Genomic DNA, 23,147 nt, shown 5'->3' with positions numbered 1-23,147 from the left:
AAGTTGGATCTGTAGAATCCCTTACATTCACTGAGATCCAACATTGTCATCAATATTTTGTTCATCGTTTCTGGATGGTTTGTCCAATGGTAATTTTCTCCTCCATATTATTAATGTGTTGACTCATTCGTTCCCCGACGAGAAGGAAATATTTTTCAATAAATAATTTCGGAATTTTCGTAACATTTACTGTTCACATCTGGAGAAACTAGATAGATTTTCAGACTTCGTTTAATGTTCCTTTCTCAGGTACTTCTCGGTTAGGGTTAATGTCATTTTTGTCATTCCTTTTGCGTTCGAGTGGTTTTTTTTCTTAAATTTTACTTAATTTTCGTATTTTTTTATACTTTTTATATTCAGCAAAAAAACGATATGCGGTCGTACTACTTTATTGTAAAAACAAATGAAACTCCGCCTGTAAAACAACAATTATTTTTCATTTCGATTTCGGCAAAAGCAAACTAAAATCAAAAACTCCGCAGACGAATTAAGTGATTATAAGTTTTTTTTAATATTTTATGTGGTTTAGAACGAAGTTACAATAAATTTAAGCCCGAAAATATTTGAAGTGAATTTATGTTAATCTAAAATAACACTTTATCATTTACTCAGTAAATTATGCTAAGTTTAATGTTTTCCTTTCTTTAAATTTAGTATTCTTTCTTGATTAAGTTCTACGGGGTTTTATTGAATAAAAAAAGGTTTTTGCAACATCAATAACAAAGTTTTTTTTTCCATTGCACCACTCTGTGAAGCATTACATCGGAGAAGGTTAATAAATAAATAACTATTTCATCCATGCCGAACATTTATATCTTGGATTGGCATACATTTTAGAGAACATTCTGGAAAACTAAGGTTTTGGTGAAACAACGACCAAATGCTTCCATACACTTTTTACTTCTCATTCGTGTCATGAACCATTTTGCGACGATGTGTGAGTAAGTCAACCATTGGTATTGTCTTCTGTAGGTATCACAAAGTCACAGTCACAAAGTCGTTCTTTAAAAACTGACCTCACTTTTGGCTCAATCAAGAAATCAGCAAATAAGTTTGAAAATAACTGTTTCCATCAGTACGTAAATTAGCTGTAAGCCTTAAAATTGATCTTCGTCAGTAAGAAGAGTCAAGCAAATTTTGCTGCTAATGTTGCTGCTAATGAAAGGACTATCGTGCAAGACAATTCAAATTTTCAACACGACCGGCACGAGAGATGTTTCAGTAAGAAAATATTTTTAAATTCATCATTTAGGACCGATAAACCCTTCATTTTAAGAGGGCAGACTAGGTGTGAAGTAGGCTATATATTGAAAAATTGGTTTTAAAATTAATGTAGACCATTTAATGAAAATCTGTTCCAGCAATTAGATGAGCAATATGTTTATCTATCTCTAAAAAATGAAAAACGATTTACAATAAGCAACAGTTGGAAGAAAACCGATTTCCAAAATATGAACGTCGCTTAAAGTTAGGCTATGCAATATTTTTTTGGAAATCGGTTTTCTTCCAACTGTTGCTTATTGTAAATCGTTTTTCATTTTTTAGAGATAGATAAACATATTGCTCATCTAATTGCTGGAACAGATTTTCATTAAATGGTCTACATTAATTTTAAAACCAATTTTTCAATATATAGCCTACTTCACACCTAGTCTGCCCTCTTAACATCTATTTTCTTCGATGTTGGATATATAAACAGTATGCATACCTTCATAGAAACCCTCCAAAAGTTTATAAACCTTAAGAGGCACCGGTACCTAGCTAAAATTGTAGCCTACATTTGTGTGCCTCATATTTCATTTTTAATGATATCTTTCCATCAGAGTCCTTTTTCAAAAATGTACGACCGCAATTCCGACCACGAATCTGTTAGCTTTAAATAAAAATTAGTTTTGGTTGTTGTCGTTTCACTAGCTCTGAGAAAAGTGAGCAGTTTAACGAAATTTTCATAAACTGCTCACGTTTCTCAGAGCCGGTCAAACTGCTACAGTCAAATGTATTTTCTGTTGAAAGCTACCACATTCGTGGTCGGAATTGCGGTCGTACATTTCAAAAATTCTTCTGATGGAAAGATATCAACAAAAGTAAACTAAAATCCACTATTTAAAAATCGCCCTAATGTATGCTTTTCAGAAAAGTACCGATGCCTCTTAAGGACTTAAAATGTCGTCGGACATCGTTCTATATCGTCATACAATCTTTAAATCTGTTACTTCTATTGTTTAAAGTATAGTCTTCATTTATGGCAAAGTCTATTACTTCATTTGTTATAACGTTCATTTTACTCTTAAAAACCACATGTAACATAAGTCAGTTTTTTCGTTACTATCGATAGCAGACGATTATCCGTTTCTTTTCAGCAGATGAAACCTGAAACGGTATGAACTGTCTCAATAATGGGGCTAAAAGCGTATCAACTGAAAAGAAATTTCGACTAATTACACCTGTGCAAATTGGTTTATAACGCAAAAAACAAACAAAAAAACCTTACTGAAACACTGATAGAGTTAATTGCACGTGCCTCAAGAGTTTATAAACTCACACGTCAATTCAAATTTCCAGAACCAATAGTGTTCGTATGAGATTCACCTGTGTGATTAAAGCAACAGACAACGAAACATTCATGTCAAAATGTTAATTAGTCCGTTATCCGTGCCGTCTAAGAGAATGGCATGCTAATTACTGAGCTACCCGTGCTTCAACCGTGAATAAAAAAAAATACTCAAGCGTCAATGTAAATTTCGACAACCAACGGTGCTGTATTCATTTCAGTTGTGAAAGTACTGTCATCATAAAACACAACATACGCCAAATGATTGCGATGAATATCGAACTTTACGAGAAATAAAATTTTATTGTATGACCATGAAAATTGGTGTATTATACTTGAACGGTGAACAGATCCACTTCTTAGATATCTATACGGTCGAAGCGTATGATTTCCACAATGCATAAAGCACTATTTAAACGTACGCGTATGCGGTTGTAAGGGTCAAGAGGATGATGATGATAATATTACAATTTCTTTCGTAAGTATACATCGAGTCTTGTCTAGCTGCAGAATCTGTATCGTGATGCTGGGCATATATATGGATAAACATAACAATTTAAAAGTCTAATGAGATTGTCCGAGTTTTATGTACTTCTTTTCCGGACTATTATCATTTTTTATTGGAACCTTTAGCCTCTAAATGGAGTTATTTAATGCAATGTTTCGGGAGGTCGAAAAGGGGATTGAAAACAATGTGCGGTTAAATAAAATGTAATTTTCTAGATATCCACAACCATGTAGCATATTTGCAGTGATGTTGAATTTTCCTTATGCCCGCACACATAAATGATGTAGCCGATAATACAGGTTCGGATGAGATAAATAAATAATATAAATTTTATAGATTTGGATAAAAACATTGAGAGGGATAAAGATTCCATCAATATGGGAGAGAAAAACATTGTAAAATAGTAATAGGTTTAACCTTTTTTTCTACTTCGTTATTATTATGCTGCCTTTATCGAGATATCGAGCCCACCCCACATTCGTATGCACATAATTTCATTGTGAAGCAAATTTAAAGGGTACACTCTACACAACTGTACTGACGGTATAATAAAATGGAATGATCGATGATTGTTGTTCTATTTCTCTTGTTTTTTTGTGTTCAGCAACACTTTTTTAAATGCTAGGGGGACCTTTCTTTTATTCTTTGAATGTTTCTTTAATTCCAGCAATTAACACTTTTGGAATTTTTCTTACTAAATAACAGAAAAAACCGTCCTGCACCCGCGAAATATACATTCGTACAACCAGAAAAGTTATTTTTTCTTCAATTTTTCTTTTAATTAAAAATATGTAAATTAGTAATTACTCTCACTCAATAAATTTACGTTTTTTTTTGTTGTGTTGTACCCGGGTGCAAGGGGAGGAAATTGCCATCAGCGTTATACGTTCGTATTAAACCGAGTGGTTGGTAAATCCAATGGAATCTTAGTACAATCTCAACTCCCAACATTAAACAAGCCGTCAGAACAGTCGGTGCGTTTGCTGCGACTGAGCCCTGTACGACCCGAAAATCTATTTCGTATGTGACCCTAGTGCGCCCGTAACCCCAATCCGTCTGTAGTCTTAACACGTCCGTACAACCCTATAACCCTTATATGCATATGTCCGTTGCCATAATGCTTCCGTAACTCTATTACTTACTTGAAATTATTGCCCATGAGCAATTTTAATGAAAGTATTCATAGTGCACATAGTGAAATTACGAAAGCTCGAAGACATGAATTTCGGTGATGACAAAAAACACCACCTTCACTGTATGACCGAGAAGTCGGATTTGACCTCACTCCAAGAAACCTTAACTCACGTTCCGGTGAACCGAATTTCATAAACTTTTTTTCTCTGATTTATACGGTCAATACCTATCTAATAAAGCAACAACAGTCGAAATCTCTGCGATTGCAATTTGCTGATTTGTATGTTAGATAGTTGAAAACTTGCGATTTCGGGTGCTTCATAGCAGTCTCACATAAATATTTCACCTCATTTCCATCTACTGCGGGCAAGTTTCTCACATACTTTCAACCACTTGCTCAATGTTGAAGTCTACAGCTGTATTGTGTATGTGTAAGGGGCCAGTAGAAGCAAGATGGCTGGATCACGCTAGCCTAAAACCGCTGCTGGTACCTGAGGTCGAAACAGGAATTTGTCTTCTGCAATCACTCAATGTGAATTGGGAAAGGGAAGAGCATATAAACTCTGTGGTTTGTTACGTTAACTTTTGAGTTTCATTTCTGGTTTCTTATTTTAACCGCGAGAGTTTTTAAGAATTAAAGATTGAAAAGGAGTGTAGTCCGTGCTTCGACCCGTGTTTAATGGACTCTTTGTTAGACCTTCGTTTCTAACCGATTGTGTTAATTTATTCGTAGATGTGCCGTTTCGAACGTCGAGTATGTGCGAATAGTCCGTTGCCAATCCGCAACGATAAAAATACCGAACTATTGAATGATGGCAGGTGCACCAACATAAAGCACAAGAAAATATGATGATTACAAAAATGAATTCACCTGCAAGTCGGGGATCCGTAATTTATCTGATCCATATCGATGGTTTGCATTCTGGGTTCAGGGTTTTATATACTTTATACATATATCATGTCATAGCAGTGATGTGCTGTATATTTTCATATTTATTTCGTGGTCTCCCTCATGCCTAATATCTTCGACTATCCGTTATACGTTATTTATCAGAACTGGGGGAAACAGTTTGCAAGATTGTTTGTAATTTTTGGCAAGAGATAAGTCAGAAAGTGAAGTCGAGTTGACCTTTTGAATGTGTTCTCCATCAGCGATTATGCAAGACAAACATTCAATTAATTATAAGCTTTATTTAATTATAGAATATGACCTAGAAAAATAAACTTATCTCGCACAAACACAAAAAAAATCTCGAAAGCATTCCAATTTTGAATGAAAACAGTTAGTCAAAAAAAGAAGCCTTCAGTTTAAAGGGAAATATTATTGTTCAAGTCAACATACTCCAACAACAGGCACAAGCCCAATAACTGATTTTTTATGGCCAATATCAAAAAACTGAATTTATGCTAGAATTTTTGACGACTGCGTCAACGCACTTATTGTGCGTTTCTCTTATTTAAATTTTGTTTTGACCTTGTGCTGTTTTGGAGTGCGTTGCTCGTATGATTTGTAAATGTTTTTTTTTCGGCGTAAAAACGCGTTTATTTGAATGTGTGTGCGCCTCCGCCGAAATGAATTGTTTTTTAGTGCTCGGTAGTGATTAGCTTTGAAACACCATGTCACCTTGGCACACAGCAAAAGAATAGGCACGAGACATGTTGAAAAAAGGAACCATTCTAGACCATACTTATATGGTGATTCTTGGTTTTTATTCGCGTTCATCACGCTGATCAACTTCACCTTCGTGACCCCCGATAAGAACCTATATTTAACACTGTGTATGTAGCTGTTAGTGTGTTTCGTTATCATTTTAAGACAAAGTCAAATGAAATGAATTCTATGTCGCAACAAAGTTTATTTTCTAATTTTATATTCCTTTGATGAACACACACGGGACCCTACACCTACTATAATTTGCATAAAAAACTTTTTCGAAAAATAGAACAAAACCCATACTAGAACTACGAACGCCGTGTGATCCGCTGAGGATTTACGTTTATGCACTTGGGATTATGTACGCGTAAATTCGACGTTCGTCCAAATTTTGCATTTGATACGCGTAATCCATGGGTGGGAAGTATTTTAGAATTGAATCCGTCTTCGTATCATTTCCGTGTGCTATCAATAACCGTGAACATTCTTTCATTATGTCATTGTAGTCGTTGCGAAGAAGCAGCAGACTTGGCCAAACTTGTGAATATGTGATAATTTCCCAAGTTCTTGCATTTTCTAGTAAATTTCTCCAGTCGTAGAAATCGTCCTTACCGATGACAGCTCCACCCATTTTGTACAAAACCACTTCTTTCTCTTTACTTTCTCCCGCTGACTTAAATTTTTCAATTTTATCTTCGAAAACTTTGCGAAGATTCTTTATTTCATCGTCGTGAATAACAACGCCACCCTTAAATGTTTTACTATCCGTAGCGTAAATAGTACCGCCCAAAGTGATCTGAACTGGTACATACCAACCCCACTCGTTTAAAACTTTGATCAATGCCTCATACCGTTCAATGCCAGGAAACTTTTCGGTTATGGCTGCCTTAACTACATTGACAAATTCGTCATCGGGAACCATATCCCTCGGATCGATAAATAAAATAATTTTGTTGCCATCATAGCGCATTGTAAAGTATAGCTGATCTCCACCGTTCACTAAGCATTTGATGTAATCGTAATCCGGCACACCGCTGGTATGCAACCAATGTTCTGCTAAGGTAGTTGCCACTTGTGGATTAAAATCGAAATCTTTCTTTGGCTTAATCTCACGTGGAAGGGATCCATCACGAAGTTTGTACAGTCTGTGGAATTTTCGCACCAATTTCGCACTGCCCGATGAATCAGCTTCCATGCTTAGACCTTTGAACACATTTATTTTCGACATCTTACCGCTCAGATATTCCCGCTTCTTCCCATTATTTATCGTCGAATAATCCAACTCATCTCTGGAAGCCACAATCTTGGCTATTTGAAACGCATAGCCACTAGTACTGATGAATTTTTGAAGATTTTTCACCTCCCGAAAGCTGTTAAAATCCATCAATATTTGCCAGAATTCATTGAATATTTCACTTTCATCATCCATAAGAAGCATCAAAGTTGGGTAAAGTTTCTTATAGCTGATAACATTCCAAGTTCTTGCGTCGTTGAGCGAGTCACTCCAGCTAGTTAAATCGTCTTGACCGATTGCACGTCCACCAATTTGATGGAAAGTCATGTGTTCATCTGTTGACGTATCGGTGTCCTTCGATCCGGATGAATTATCTTGGTCGTGATCAGCACCCCCACCATATCCTGCAACTTCGACCTTGAAACTGACATTAAACTTATTGCTTTCCTCTTTGGCTTGTTCGAAGGAAGATGTATTAGTTTCTTTAGTGGCATAAAGAGCGCTACCCAAAGTGAACTCCAGTGGTACATACCATCCCCACTCATTCAATACTCCAACCAACGCCTCATACTTATCAACTCCAAGTTTTCTTTCAAATGCTGCTTTAACTTCCTTAACAAATTTGTCGTTAGGGGTCATCTGCTTCGCATCGATGGATATAACAATTTTGTTGCAAACACGACGTTCAGTAAGGTATGTTCGCACTGTGCTGCTGGACGATGAATTTTTCTTTGCTTCTTCATAGCTTGCCTTAGCACTCACCCATGGTGTTGTTAACGAAATAGCTGTACTGCTTACTCCGCTAGTTTGCATCGTATGCGATTCTTCGGAGAATGTCAGCAACGATTCGAAGTCAAATTCTCTTGGAGACTTGATATCGTACAGACGGGATCCACTAGTAAGTGTGTACGGTCTTCGAAATTTTCGGACCAGTTTCCCCTTCCCCGATGAATCTTCTTCGACGCTCATACCGTTGAACACATTTATGTTTGAAATGCCAGTGGTCAGGAACACAATTTTCTGTTTGTCGTTCAGCATCGTATAATCGATCACATCCCTATCGGTATCGAATGGCTTAAATGAGATTCCAATTTTCAACACGGTTTGCCCATCCAAAAACGGACCAAGTGTAAAATCTTCTTCACTGCTCTTATCGAATGTAGATCCTTGACTTCTCTGGTATGCGTCTTCTGGGGTGTCGGTCTCACACTTGCTCTCCACGTATATAAAAGCATCAGATTCACTCATGATGCCAGACAGTATGAGTTTTTTACGAATGGCTGTGAGATTGTCGTCCAAATTGAGAGGAATTGCCCGCGATCTTCCGTCGGAGTGTCTCACGGTGATTACTTTTACCTTGCTCATTTTGTATAGCTGAACTTTTCTCAAGGTTTTTTTTTGTTATAAACTAGGTTGATAACCGCGACCGTTATTTCGTTCCGAGAAGAAAAGTACCTTCAAGTTAGCCGGAGCGCAACTGGTACATGACTGTGGAAAACCGCCAGCGTACAGATGTTATAAGCAAACTTTGTCTCACACTATCTATGTAGAGAAAAAAAGATGTTGACGTCCGAACAATTGTATGCTTGGCTGACTTTTTTTCGGAAATTAAAAACAACTGATAGTTATATGCTTTGGTACATCCATTGATATAGTAGGATAGGGAACGTCAGATTATCTGAACAGAAAATCCAATCGAAAACACAAACAATAACGCAAACGGACAGGGCTGCTTTGACAGACTCATTGAAAATAATTTATTTCGGGGTAGGGTAATCTCGCACACCACACAAATTCATGGTTTGCGAGATTCACCTCTAACTGGTGAATCTCGCACAGTCATGACTTTTCGTTACATGTCGTAAAAGGACGCATACTATGATCGCGTGTGCGAGATTCCCCGACACCTTTATTTCTGATTACAAAGATTTTAATTAAACTATAGTACATTGAATGACAAGGGGCGAAAGTAAAGAAAAATCAGCCATGTGTGAGAGCTGGCGCCCTCGCTGAAGGTTTATGAAAAATTTAATAATTTAACCATCACGACAATAGCACTTACAAAAATTAACAAATAACTAACAAATCATTCAGCAACAAAAGGTATCAACAAGAGCACTGGAGCACAGTGTTTTACAATATTGATGCCTAAAAGTGCCTAAAATAAACCGTCCACAACAGATGCGTATACAACTTTTCATGCTGTGGGCCTAAATTACGAGAAAAATTCCGAAATTTATGCCCAAGTCATGAAAAAGTATTATCGCTCGGGCAATGTTGGCCTGATTGAGAAAACAATTAGTTTACCGGACTCCTGAGATCATGCGCTACACAATGGGATCTTGTTTGATTAAAATCCTTGCAGTTAGAATTTAACTATTTTCAATTGGTCGTCAACATAGCCCTTTCCGTTTTCGTTTGGATTCTCTGTTCAGAAAATCTGGCGTTCCCTAATATAAGGCAGTTAAGTAAACACGAAGAATCTTATCACATTCTGACATTTAAAGTAAGCAAACGGAAATTGACGGTTTCTAGTCATGCACCCGTAAGATAAACGAGCCATCACGACTTATGTGCAAAAAATACTTAGGGCCGAGTACCAGTCTTAGTCTAAGGGCCCAAATTTGAAACTTTTTTCGCCACGTTCTTTTCGGTATTCAATTACCTTCCATAAAAAACTAAATCTAGCAAAATCGGATGAGATTTACTCGATTTATGTACAAAAAAACACTTAGGGCCGAGTAACGACCTTTGAGCCCTCCTAACAAGCCCACGTTGCATCTTACCCAAAAACAATGTTCAGCCACTTAAAAATCTCGTAAAAATATCTGTGATCGGCTTCGGTATTGCAGCCCACATATCGGAAGGACTTGAGTGATACTTAAACTCGTTTCTAACTTCCTTCCTAGATCTAGAAAAGATTTTTCAGTTATTCCATTCTAAAACAGTTACATTCCAGAAGAGTACGCATTATTTCCATACACTGTATTCGGCATCTTCAACATTTCTCACCGTTTAATCTACCAACCAACTTCACCCAAATATTCAATTTTTTTTCCTTCAGGAGATGCCATGACGAATTAAATGGTTTTCTTTGTGGGGTGTTTAAAACTTTGCAAACGATACAAAACGACCCATAAAAAGCTAATCTTATCAACAATGTACAATCTCCGCTTGGTGTAACCCCGACATCGTCTAATTTTCTACGATTTACAAACTCTCCAAGTTTTCGTTGTAATCTGTTTTCGTCACAAGTTGAACTTACTTATCAAACAATTAGCCAACAGTGAAATGACGTATTTAATTTCGAGAAAATTAAAATTCACTTCTGCAGAGTTCTTTTAACTACAACTTGATGAAGATAAGATTTTTAAATTTTCCGATGAGAATGAGTTTTGCGTTTGTCGGAGATTATTGCAGTCAAAGCGAAAAGGGTTAACTAAAATCACAATTTCTGTAGCCACACCTTTTAAGTGTTCCCCTGGCGACCAATGTAAATGAATCATCTCTTTTTGTTATCTTTGAAATTTATTATTTTTCCCAAGTCTCTGGAACTTGGTTATCATATCATTGCTGTTGACTATCTGCAGCATTTGCTTTTACTTTATTAGCTGGGTAAATTCAATTCTTTCGACTTTCTCCTTTTCTCTACGTAGTAAATTTGTTCGCATTAAATTTCATTATTTTTTTTTCTCTTCTTCTACGTCTGAACAAGTCACAGAAGTAGAATTTATTTCTTCAATTTTGCATATATTTCCAGTGGTGCGTGTTTCGGTCCATTGAAGACGACGAAGGAAGCGAAATAAAAAAAAAATGTTACACGAAACAACGAATGCATACCATACACCGTATACCTTTTTATATTCCGATTTACATGCGCCTTTAATTTTAATAGTCTATTATTATCGCTCCCCCAATTTAAGCAGCGGAAAATTCTTTCGTTTTCTTTTGCTCTGCTTCAACTGTCGATGGAAGAAAACATGTTTTTTCAAATGCAAAGGCAGAAAAAATACGTTGAATCGAAGGTATTTCTCCGATTTGCAATAAATTTAAGTCAGAATCGATTTTTTTCGTTTATTGCTTTTGTGACATGAGAAATGCATTCTCAGGTCTTTGCCGTTATTAGTTCTGTTCCTTTGTGGAAATGATGATGGAAAAATAAACGAAGGAAAATGAATGTTAGTGATACCGCGCGATATTTTCAGGGTATTGGCGACTTGCAACGAAGAGTGCGACGCGTATCGGAAATAAATCGAACATACTTAAGTCCGGTATTCAAATTTTTCGAACATAGAAAGCAGTGTCACATACATTACGTAAAAGATTTACTTACTGCTTTGCCCACATTAAATCCCAGTTTCATATCTAAGTTGTAAGTACTGTTCCTCTTTGAATTCTTTCATTTCTCTTGACAATTAAGAGAGACCAAGAAGAATAGCTGGGCTGAAAAAGGAGGATCCTTCACGTGTGCGATAGTAATTTCTACAGAATATCATAGCGAGTTCGTCTAATTTTCATTCGACAACCAGAGCACATATTCTTTATGATGATCGATTGTCACAATTGTCATTATTCATGCGAAAATTGACGCAAATAGTTTACATGTCTCGCCAAGAACATTTGGCTTCTTACATGTCATATGCCAAGGACACTGGGGGAACAATAATGTCTTCTTTTTTTCTAATCACTAAGCGATAGAAAAAGCCGGGCAGAATTGAGTAGGGTTGTGCACTAACCGTCACAAAAAGACATTTTTTAAATAAAAAATTTTCGGTTCATGCATATCTCTACTCAATTTTTCATCCTGGATATTGAACCCTGGGTTCGCTATTAGACATTTAACAGTTGACACCTCACCATAATAAGGTAGAAATCCTCTGCTAATAGTAATAAGTTCTAAGAAATAAAGACAAATCATACAATTACGTCACAACATGTGCTATTTTTGGGAAGACAGTTTCCCCTAACTTTTTCAATTTTCCCACAATCTCCGAATTTTTCTACATTTTTTAAGTTTTTTGAGGAAAATTAAGGAAGACATTGAAAAATTGAAGAAAAAATGTGAAAAAGTACCTGAGTCATAATCATGGCTACCAGCTCCATCTATGATTTATGGATGGAAGCATATATACTTGATTTCAAGTCAAAAATATGATTGTTATCATCCAGAGAGATGAGAGATCTTGTGGGGATATACAACAGGACCATCCCGAGTTTTAAGTTCGGGAGTGAATTCACCCACATAAATCTAATTCTACATCTCAATGAAACTAATAAACAAATTCATATTTTCTACGACCTCACACATCCTTAGATTCTGTAATGTTTCAGTCGACCATATTTATTAGGTACCTCCATTTCACACTTTCCTATCCGCAATCGACAGCAACAACAAAGAAATTATTGGTTAGTCAAGCAACTTAAATTGAAAATTCTTGATACTTCCTTGACCCCCATACATTATTATGCATAGAATTTAAATCGAGTGGAAATGCAATCGACTGGTTCGATTCCATCTTTTGCTCGATGTTATATAATCCGCTCGACAGACTATTGAAAATACTTTCTCATTCGCATTATCTACCCTTTTGGATGCTGGAAGTGGACCGTCTAACGGTGACTGGCGAAAAAGATTTTCTTTTTGTCGAAAATGCAATGAGCATGAAGATTTTTCATCGACCTTTCACTGACGCTACGTGACGAATAGAATCGAAGTAAATCAAGATTTGATGAAGTGATTCCATTCAGTCTATTTGGTAATTGAAGGATAAATAAATATTTTTTTTTTGCCGAAAATATTGATCGTCGCTGTTGCCTGCACAACAAAACCATTTATTCTGACACTATAATATGTCATATTATGCATTTATACTCACCCGTAATGTGTATGCCCATTTCCTTGATCTCCGATAAAAATATATTTAATAAATGTACGAGACGACATTGTCTTCCTGTTCATTTTACAAATCCAATGCATAAATTTAGTCAACTTAATCTCAGCCGTATTAAATAAACGACAGATACCATTGTGCTGAGCTATATATTATAATGTGTATGTGTTGTTATATCCGACATAATCAATATCTCAATATACTTTTTTTTTGATAATTCATGTATAAAACAAGGCATCCATTCCATATTAGATAGAAAATTACAGATTTCTGAATGTCGTCTTCATCTCAATCTCATTACAGGGCACAAGAACAATTTGCACATAGAATAGAGGGTGTTTGTTCCGCTATATGTATGGAATATGGTATAGAAGATGTTTTGTTCGACGGCGAAATGTATAATACGGAGAATTATGAAAAATTGGCTTTCGGGAACAAATTATGCAAAACATACATAACCATTCGATTTGACTGTTTAGGCTTAAGAAGCGTAATATAAAGAAGATAATGTCACATCGATGATATCATCTTATTATAGAATATTTTAAAGCAAGATGGGAAAAGAAATGAGTATTCAATGATAAACGGAAGTAGACGGTAAGAAAGACGCGACTTTAATTTTAAATATTTTCAGCAAAATTGCAGGTGTTTATAGTCTCGTTACCGAATGGGTACAACCTTAACGTTTTGTGATGAGGACAATTTTGAAGACGTCCAAAATTCAGTGTTACCAGAAAAAGTTTTAACTCAAGACATACGTATTTTAGGAAGTTAAACGTTTAGAGGTGTAAGACAACTCGGAAATGCATACTTATTGAATTATCAACGTTTTTAAGTGTGCATGGCAACACTGAATTGCGGATGTGCTATTCTTATCGTCGGGAACATAACTAAAGGGCGTATCTCCAATACCTCAGAAACTACTCAACCGATTTTGATCAACTTTTTTTTCGTTGAAAGGCAGTCAAAAGTTATGAATTTTGAGCCCGACGTAAAGTCAACCGACCATATGGTTCAGAACAGTTTTTTTTTAAACAAAATTTTTCAGACATTTGAGCCGATTTTGAAATTTTTTTATTTTTCCCTGAAAGGTAGTCAAAAGTAATGAATTTTGAGCTCGACATGATATCAATCGGCCATACGGTTCGCATGTTATTGTGGAAAAACTAAAAAGCCTTTAGAGAATGCGACGAAAAATGCTGATTTCTCTGATTTTTTTAAAGCTCAGAATTCATAACTTGTTACTACCTTTCAGGGAAAAAAAAGTTTTTCAAAATCGGTTCAGTAGTTCCTGAGATATCGGAGATATGCCCTTTAGTCATTTTGCCGACGATATGTTCCCTCGCTTATTGATTATTATGACTAAGTGACAGCGCGGAAGAATAGAGGTAATGAAGCCTAATTGACAGAGCGAGCGAATCTTCAATTCTTTCTGTATAATAGACTATGCCAAAATGATTTTTTTTCTCAATTTTTTTGCATAAAGTAGCTAGAAATTGAAAATAAAGATACCCGTGTCTCGTCTTTTGACGAAAAAACTTGAAACCGGAAAGATTTTCCACTTTATAAATTCCTGAAATATGTGATTTGCGCCATTTTCCACCCAAATTCCACATAAGGTCTTAAGTTTGCCACTTTACAATTACAGTAGTATTGTTCACTCAGTTCACCCAGTTTTGACTGATTCACTGAATTTTGTTTTGATGAAATGTCAAATCGCCACAGTTTATTAATCTCAAACAAGTTTGTGTCGAAAATTTGTAGTATTTCGCGTAAAACTTAGTGATTCAGTTTAAATTTCGTCCAGAAAATAGTTCCGAGTGTGCTTTTTCTATTGTTTTAAACAGAATGTAGGACAAATTTTCCGAAATAATTTTAAAGACGAATTAATTTGGTCAAACATTGTGGGTGTTGTGAAAATCTCATTTTTTAAAGCAATTTGGTGTCGATTATGCAATTCAGTGTTCAATTCCTCAAGTTTATGTGCCTAGAAATTCCCTGCAAAACGTTTCGTGCTAATTCAGTCGGTAAAATGTGAAGAAAACATGCAAAAATATGTTGCCATTCAGATAAACAAAATTCTTGACATGTCTGTTGTGAAGATAGTCGTAAGTGACACCACAAAACTGAAATTTTTTGTCCGTTAATTTAAAAAATGATTTTTTTGGCGGAAATGCTTTTATTTGAATGTGTGCATGATTCCGGTGAAATAAAATAGTGATAAAGTCACCACTATTGATGACCTTTAAAATGGCATCATTGGTTAAATATGATTGGCATAGTCTATTATGGAATATACGACCGTGCAGGTGCAAGTTTAAACTACAGTAAGTAACAGTTTTATACTTGCCAATGGGGCAAATGATGGAAATGATACCTCTTGTGTGAAATTTACTGATCGAGGCGAAAACGAGGTCGGTAAACAAACCATTTCCATCATTTGACGTAAAGTTTTGACGCAGTAAAGTAAAGTTAACTTTACCTGCTCCTCCCGTTTTTGAGTATAAAGTTTAAACAACAAGAAGTAATAGATTTATTGATCATATGCTTGCTATACTCTTCTCACAAGTTTTTTTTCAATTTAACATACCGAACCACATGTGCGACTACACTTTCGAACGCACACTGATAAACAATAAAGCAATTTACCCCTAATTCCATTTTACTTTATGAGAAAAATATTAATTTCCATGACAATAATACGAAACAAAATGAAAATTCTTTTGAAGCAGTAAATTACGATTATTGAGACGTTTATATGACAAACGAGAAAGTAATATGGGACACATTGAACACGTTTCGGAATTTTTATGGCATAAATGTGCAAATTGAATGGTACATTTTGCTCGAGAAATAATAGAAATTAATAAATTTTCTTTAAATGTACGGCCGACTTAAGGGTATATTTGAGTTTAGTTAATTTGTACTGCAAGAGCCGAAATATTTATTAAAAACTTTAGGTATGCACAGCTAACTAGGCCCCGGTTGAAACGTATTTCACGTTTAATGAATTCACTAAATTCCACCCACAGTCACATATCTGTTTTTTTACTATAATTTACGTAGCAACACAAGACTCTCGCGGCAAGAGAGAGACACCTAGAATGTGAAACTTCTTTTGTTCGATGCCAAAGAGCAAAAGTTATTATGGGTCAGCCCAGTCTTGGACTGTAAACACTAAATTAATTATTTTAATCTTGGAAAAAACATTTCTAACGAACATGAGCTTAGCCATTTCCTCACATCTCCTCGACAGAATTCGTATCTTTTTTGTCGCGCAAACTCATAAACTAGCCAAAATAATGCGGTACCAGCGCTATTTTAGGGAATTTTATTTACTCGAAAATCACAGAGTACCTAACAAGGTGCCGAAAATTCCCTAAAACGGACTCTTGGACTTATGTGTGATACATGACTGACAACGTAAATGACGCATTTCCAAATCTGTTTTCAAAGTTTGTTAGTTTGTTAGTCGGCTGACTAATACAGAAACTGAATAATTAAACACTGAAACTATTTAAATACACAAACTCACTCAATTTGATAGCATACTATTTTGGCAGCTGCTGTATTTTTATTAGAAAATTAGAATCCCGAACGCATAAATATTCATTTGATGAAACTGTAAATTTGTTTCCGTACTTGAAATGTTTAAATAGCTACAGTCTACAGTACGCTGCAGACTTGCACGACCTCAAAACTTCATCGGCACATAAGTTCGCAAGAAATGTCTGCTGGATCTCTGCCGTGTCATCGTAAGTCATTTTTGCGTAAGCTCTTAAGAGCTTTCGTAAGCTTCTGTGAGGTTCCATTCAAAAAGTGGAACATTCCATTGGACATCAAAAGAAGCTTGAAGCTCACAAAAGCTTTCGAAAAGCTAATGCGAAAAGACATGCGATGTGTTTGCTTAATATGTCAGATCTGGAATTGTCACAAGATGAAAGGTCACGTTTTCAAAAGAAGGGAAGTACTTTTAACAAGTAGAATAGACACTTTGCTTGGTAATAAATTCAATTTCGCAATTGATATCTCTAATAGATGAAGAGGGTCATATGGCCCACCCGGTATCATTGAAGAGCTGAGGTCAAGTAGTTTTGGCGCAGATAGAGTCTCATTAGGTTTGGGACTCATCCTTACGGCGATATGAGTCAATCAAAGAATGAAATGATTTGGCTGCATCTGTAGCTCCAATATCCAATACGAAACAAAGATTTTAACAAAAAAAATCTATTGAAGCTATTTTAGCTGCCGGATTATTTCTTGAATCGGGCTGGGTCGAAATATGTTTTTCTGAAAGTGGTTTCGGATTCTAGGGCCTCGAAAATAAATTATTCGAGAGATTTACTATAATCAGTAATAACTGTTGTAAGTGCACATACTAAAGAGCAGTCTTAAGCTGAATAAATATTTTAAAGCTTAATTGTGTAAACTATGTAGACCGTTTACTGTGTTGTGAATGCAATACGAAGATTATACGACACTTATGCGAGAAGAACTTGCAAAAAAATTGCAAATGGTTTTTTGGCTAATTAACTCTCTGAGCGCCTAAAAATAAGTTCACTGAAAAATTTGTCCGATTTCGGTAGGCTTCACTAAACCGTCACTTAAGGAGTCATATAACAAAATATTTAGCAAAAAGAAACTACGAAAAATTAAATTGCAATTTTTTTGTTTTAATTATTGATCAACCGTTGAGGACTGACACGAAAATGAAGGGAAGAGTAGGTTGCCTCCTTGTTTGAACATTTTTATTTGGACAGGTGGTAAATTTTTATAGCCAGCGCCGAAGGCTATTATGACTGTTATTTATCCCACTAGTCACAATAACAATATTCAAATGTTGTACGGCAAGGTAATATTTTTACATTTATTTTTTTGGCTGCTAGGACTTTCGTGCCGCGTCATTCACAATAATTGACAAAATGACACATTTTGTATAAGGAAGATGTCACTTTGTGGGTTATTGTGAATGACACGGCGCGAAATTCCTCAACATCTTTTTTTGCTGACCACATTATCATTTTTTCAAATTCGCTTTTACTTGCGCTTCAGTGATACCAACCCCTTCAAACGGTCCAAGTAACTTTTCTAATGACCGATTGTACGAGGGAATTAGTTTCCCAAATTCGCCTAGAAACTGCTTTATTCCATTCACATTACTGAAAGATGATTTGGTAATCAGTTTGGTGGTATCGTCAACTATTGGATCCAATGCATTGAAACAAGCGCGTAGTGTGGGCGATATGTCACATCTCTCATTGTGCAAAACAGTTCCCATATTGCCATTCGTTCCATGGACGGACAGTAACAAGAGACATGAGATTAGCGATAAAATTCCCACAGTTTCATAGGTTTCATCAGCGAACGTGTCTTGGACGGCAATTCCATCAATGAAGGCAATTATGTTTGTGTTCAAGCGAACACTTCGTACCATCCCTTTAAAATCAATTTTTTCGCAACGCTCACTTCTCCTTTCGGCATATCTGCGGTTAAATTGTTTTAAACAGCTGAGGATTGATGTTGCTATGTCATCGATGGACGCGATAATGGGCTTATTTAAGTTGCCAATGTACTTCGTCGAGTTGGATGTAATATCGCGATAAATTTTTTGTTTGGCCGGATAAACTCTTTTCAATTGATATAGAACATTAGTTGGTGTTCTGTCAGCGTTGGCAAGTAAGCCCAAAGTTTCCAATATAGAAACCGCGTTCGACTTTAGTATGGGTGACGTACTGTTGGCCAAAACTTTCAACTCTTCAGTTTGCTGGTAAAATGCTGCCCAAATTGTTTCGCCTTCTTTGTAAGTTGGTTCTGGAAATTTTTGCAAAACCTTGTGTACACCATCGCGACATTTCTGCACATCTTTTTCCCAACCCCGGCTATAACCGTACGTTATCTAAAAGACAGAATTGAAAAAGATTTGACAATGCAAAAAAAAAACTAGGAAACTGTTTCACCTCCAATAACGGAAACAACACGACAAATATTGCGTACTTCATTGCTACTGAAACAATACTGACTTGAATGTGACACGAACATACAAAGTTATATCTTTTGAGATGAATATTTTGCGGCTTGATTAGGAGTCATTCATAAAAGCTGTCCGTAATTTTTTAACATACTCGATTACACTTACGCTCTTCTCATGTATACGCTCGAAATAAACCATTCAGTATAAGAAACTACAGGTAGCGTCTTTTCTAGTTCAATTTCCCATTCTATCGTAATTTGGATTTATATTGGATTGACCCTGGGAGTAAGAGGACCCAAATCCCTTGAGGAGTTACAGTCATCCAGAGTTTTCCAAAATTATGAAACAAGAATTTTTACCTTCCGGGTGTTGAACTAAATAATTAAAAAAATTTGTAAGAAAAACATAAAAATTAAAAATTTCGACTTTTTGAACGCTATCCGATAGTTGTTCAAACTGCGTCGTAATACTTTATTTGCATACAGACACGATATTTGATTCGAAAATCTACCAGAATTTTAGTGATAAATTGTAATTAGTTTCTGGTATTCACAACACGTACTCAGTGAAGAAGATCGCATTTGCTATTTATTTACTAAGCTTTTCCGGGCATTCAGTTTCTTTTGATTTAAAATTGAAAAATCTTTCTCTGTCAGACTTCTAGGCACTTTAACGCTAGCGAAAAATCTCATCCTTTGTTTTGGTCTAACAATGTCTACAGTAAAGGGCAATCAAATTCTACCCGAAATTTGCTACAGCTGATTCACTCGAACCGTACATGCAAAACTGGGGCTGATTTCTAGCTGATTCACTCGTAGTATACATACACTTTGTATGTATTTTTAAATCACTACCACGCGAGTGCATGCATATAAACACTCGTAAACAATTTCGTTTGTGTGAGTGAACCAGCTGAAGAAAACTTAGGCTGAAATTTAATGCACTTCCCTGTGATATGCTACTGCAGTTAGCTTGAAGAAAAATAAAGATGAGAATACGAAGTACGATTACCATTCTGCATCGCATTTTGCCCACATTAATGTATCTTAAACTGATAAGTGTCTTAACAGTAAAAACTCGCTTACTTTGGAGAAAATCAAAAATTGCAGCCCCTGTTGAAGTTTATAAGTTAGAAACGGCAATGGATCGCTGACATAGTGAAACTGAAACAGATTCATAGGCTTTTTTAGCGTTACAATTTGACAACTGGCTGAGTATACATACTAGGGGGGTCCAGAATCGTATGGGAAAATAAAAGTTTCGAGAAAGTTGGCGGACCCCGGGGAAAACGAACCTATATGACCCACTGATAAAAAATATATATGGGGCCGATGCGATCCGAGTTGGTTTATGGGTCGCGCAATGACGAAATATGTGAAAAACCACGAAAATGAGGGTTAATGAAAAATTGAACGTAACTAACAGATGCTGAGGTCACTTCTTAAGGTGAGTTGGATTATTTCACTTCAGAATAATCCAAAGAGACCGATTTAATGATTTGTAAGTGCATTCGCAGCTTCCAAGTCAGTCATAGATTCGTAATCTGTTCACTCAGTCTTTGGGTTCTTCCAAAACATTTATGGGATGTGTATCGGATATATTCATGTCTAACGAGAGCTTATGGCATAAGCTTTCATTGCAAAAAGAAATTTTTTCGAAAACAATTTTTTGAAGCTATATAGAAATCGATTTTGGTGCAAAAATGTCAAATGACTGTTACGTCAAGACACCAACTTGAAACTTATTGTGTGTGGGCTCGTTAGAAAGCCACTGTCATTACCTTTACAACGACACTTAATTTAAATAGTGACCTCGCCTGACTTTGTATTACTTGGAAATTATATGTCGATTTTTGTCTATATCGATATTGTTAGGTGTGCCCAGACGATATAAAAATTCCAAAAAGTGGAACCAACGCATTTTTGTTGCTTTTGCATTTAATCTAAGTTGTCTGGACCAAAAAAGTTTGATATTGTCGTTAAAAAAAATTTCTCATACAAAGTAATGGAAAAAATGTATGGAAAATTTCAGTGTTTTTTCACACATTTCGTCCTTGAGCGACCCATAAACCAACTCGGATCGCATCGGCCCCATATACAATTTTTATCAGGAGGCCATAAAGGTTTATTTTCCCAGGGGTCCGCCAACTTCCTCGACACTTTTATTTTTTGGACCCCCCTCATACATACTTCAAATCTCTATTCTAACTTCTTTGTAGAGTGTTTGATCGAAAATCTTTTACTTCATTTGTTTAACCAGTCATTTTACCACATAAAGCCAAACTAACCATTGGTTTGGCAGTGCTGTCGATCACAGATAATCAGTTGATTCTTCTTTGCAACGCAAACATTGGCGAAAATATCTTTTCATTGAGGCAACTCACTTCAACGTTGTATTTGTCGCAAATTAAATTTGCAAACCAATTTAGCAGGGCAAAACATTTTTTGCAACGAATAGAAGACTTATGCGAAAATAGAATGGAATGCTTGTAAAACTTATCATAAAATGCGACAATACATTCTGTACTCCCTTTAGGTCACGTTTTAAAGTGCATTAACAAGTAGATTGCCTGAATAGGAATAGCTGGTATTCAGCAGTTACTCATCGTAGAAAATCCAAATTGGTGGCAAAATGAAGTGAGATAAAGAATTTAATTTGAAAATAACATCTTTTTTAGATGATCTGGCGTGTCTGACAAGTTAAAAATATGTGTGAACTAAAGTTTCACTTGAACTGAATTTTCAATGTCATAATTTCATCAAGATTGATAGCCTCACCTCACATACGACTCTTGTGGCTTTTAAGGCTCGTAGAAAATGTTTGAAGTTGGTTGGTATCTTCCAACTCAAATCTTGTCTCTTCCATTTTTTCATTGTTTTTTTTTTTTTAATTAACTTGGAGGAAGGGAGATGAATGATGACTCTTGAAGACAGTGAGTCGATTCGATTTTTGATGTTCTTCACACTTGTGCACATGTCGCTTATTCAAATAAAAATCGTTGACGCAATCATAAGAAACAATGTGCCTCTTCGGGATTAACATTCAACATGGTAATTAGTCGAATATTCAGGCTGAGTTAATCAAAATATTTTTAATTTGCAAATAATTTAGGGAAACAAAATATACCAAACGCTATTTCTGTTTATTTGTTTTGAGTCTATTTATAGATCACGCATCCTATTTGAATAGATAATTGGTACATTAAACGAAAAAAAGACTTATACTACGCCGATAGATTTGTTTTCAAAATGTGATTATTTTGCTATGGTAAACAATGAAACGATTGCGATAGATGAAAATTGAATATTTAATCGAGCTGTCGACGTAGGAACATGCAAAATTTAATTTTGACGATGAAATTTATTTTAAATTTTAGATACTAAAATAACAAGAAACAAAAGCTTGAGTCGATAAAGTAGAGAAACAACGAGTCAATATTTTTGTTAAGAATACAGGTCATACAGGCCAAGGCCATACGAGTTGTCAGATTACTCTTAAATTTCATCCATATATATTGACATAACATCATCAACATTTGAATGTAAAATTGTCTAGGTTATGTTGCTGTGGAGGAAATCGTTGCCGTTCGTGGTGTCAAAGCTCGGCTTTACAGTTATTTAGCACAGACCTTTAATTGCCGGACGGACAGGAGAACAATAGAAAACAGATGACGGATGACTTGTCTCAACTTGAGACTCACAAGTTAACTTTTTTTTTTCTTATACGACGGCACAGATTACATGGAGACGAATTACCGGTCACAGGTAATCTTCTGATTTTTTTTGTGAGAGTAGGGCTTGGCTTGGACATCCAAGCCAAAGGCAAGTATCCACATACCAAGATAACAGCTTCCAAAGCAAGTTGCTTTAATATGCACGAGTGAGCTCGCGAGCCCGCGGGAGTACCACAAAATTGATCATGAATTAATGAATTGTGTCACAGCATCCAATTCCAATGTAGCTTACTGTATTCGCTATCCCATCCGAAAACTTTGTTGAATTTCACTTTAATCGTTACTTTTTCAGTAAATTATCGGTTTTTGCTGGTGGCTGAACATACATGTAATGGCAATAACTATCCAGATGGGACAGCGAATAATAGTAGATTTTGCAACTTTGTCCTAAATCTTTATTTTGACGGTTTGGAAGTTATGTACCGAGCCGGAGGCGAGCACTATGCAATGGTTCGGAGACTTTTACCGAGC

The 23,147-nt window shown here is 35.9% G+C and overlaps 1 protein-coding gene across 2 annotated transcripts; it reads right to left on the bottom strand.

The window, feature by feature from the left end:
* Positions 1–776: 776 nt before the first annotated feature.
* On the bottom strand, positions 777–18,999 carry LOC119071539. 2 transcript variants are annotated; one of them, XM_037176440.1, is made up of 3 exons: positions 18,930–18,999; positions 17,992–18,868; positions 777–797 (listed from the first exon to the last, which is right to left on the bottom strand). In XM_037176440.1, coding segments are annotated over exons 1-3 (921 nt in total). In that variant the 5' UTR covers positions 18,972–18,999; the 3' UTR covers positions 777–795. The 2 variants fall into 2 exon arrangements, with proteins under 2 accessions (XP_037032335.1, XP_037032325.1); XM_037176430.1 differs by lacking the exon at positions 777–797 and having other exon boundaries at positions 17,931–18,868.
* Between the last annotated feature and the right edge of the window lie 4,148 nt (positions 19,000–23,147).

Source organism: Bradysia coprophila, chromosome II (assembly GCF_014529535.1).
Source record: "Bradysia coprophila strain Holo2 chromosome II, BU_Bcop_v1, whole genome shotgun sequence".
NCBI classification, from domain to species: Eukaryota; Metazoa; Arthropoda; class Insecta; order Diptera; family Sciaridae; genus Bradysia; species Bradysia coprophila.
This window is presented reverse-complemented; position numbering and strand designations above follow the sequence as displayed.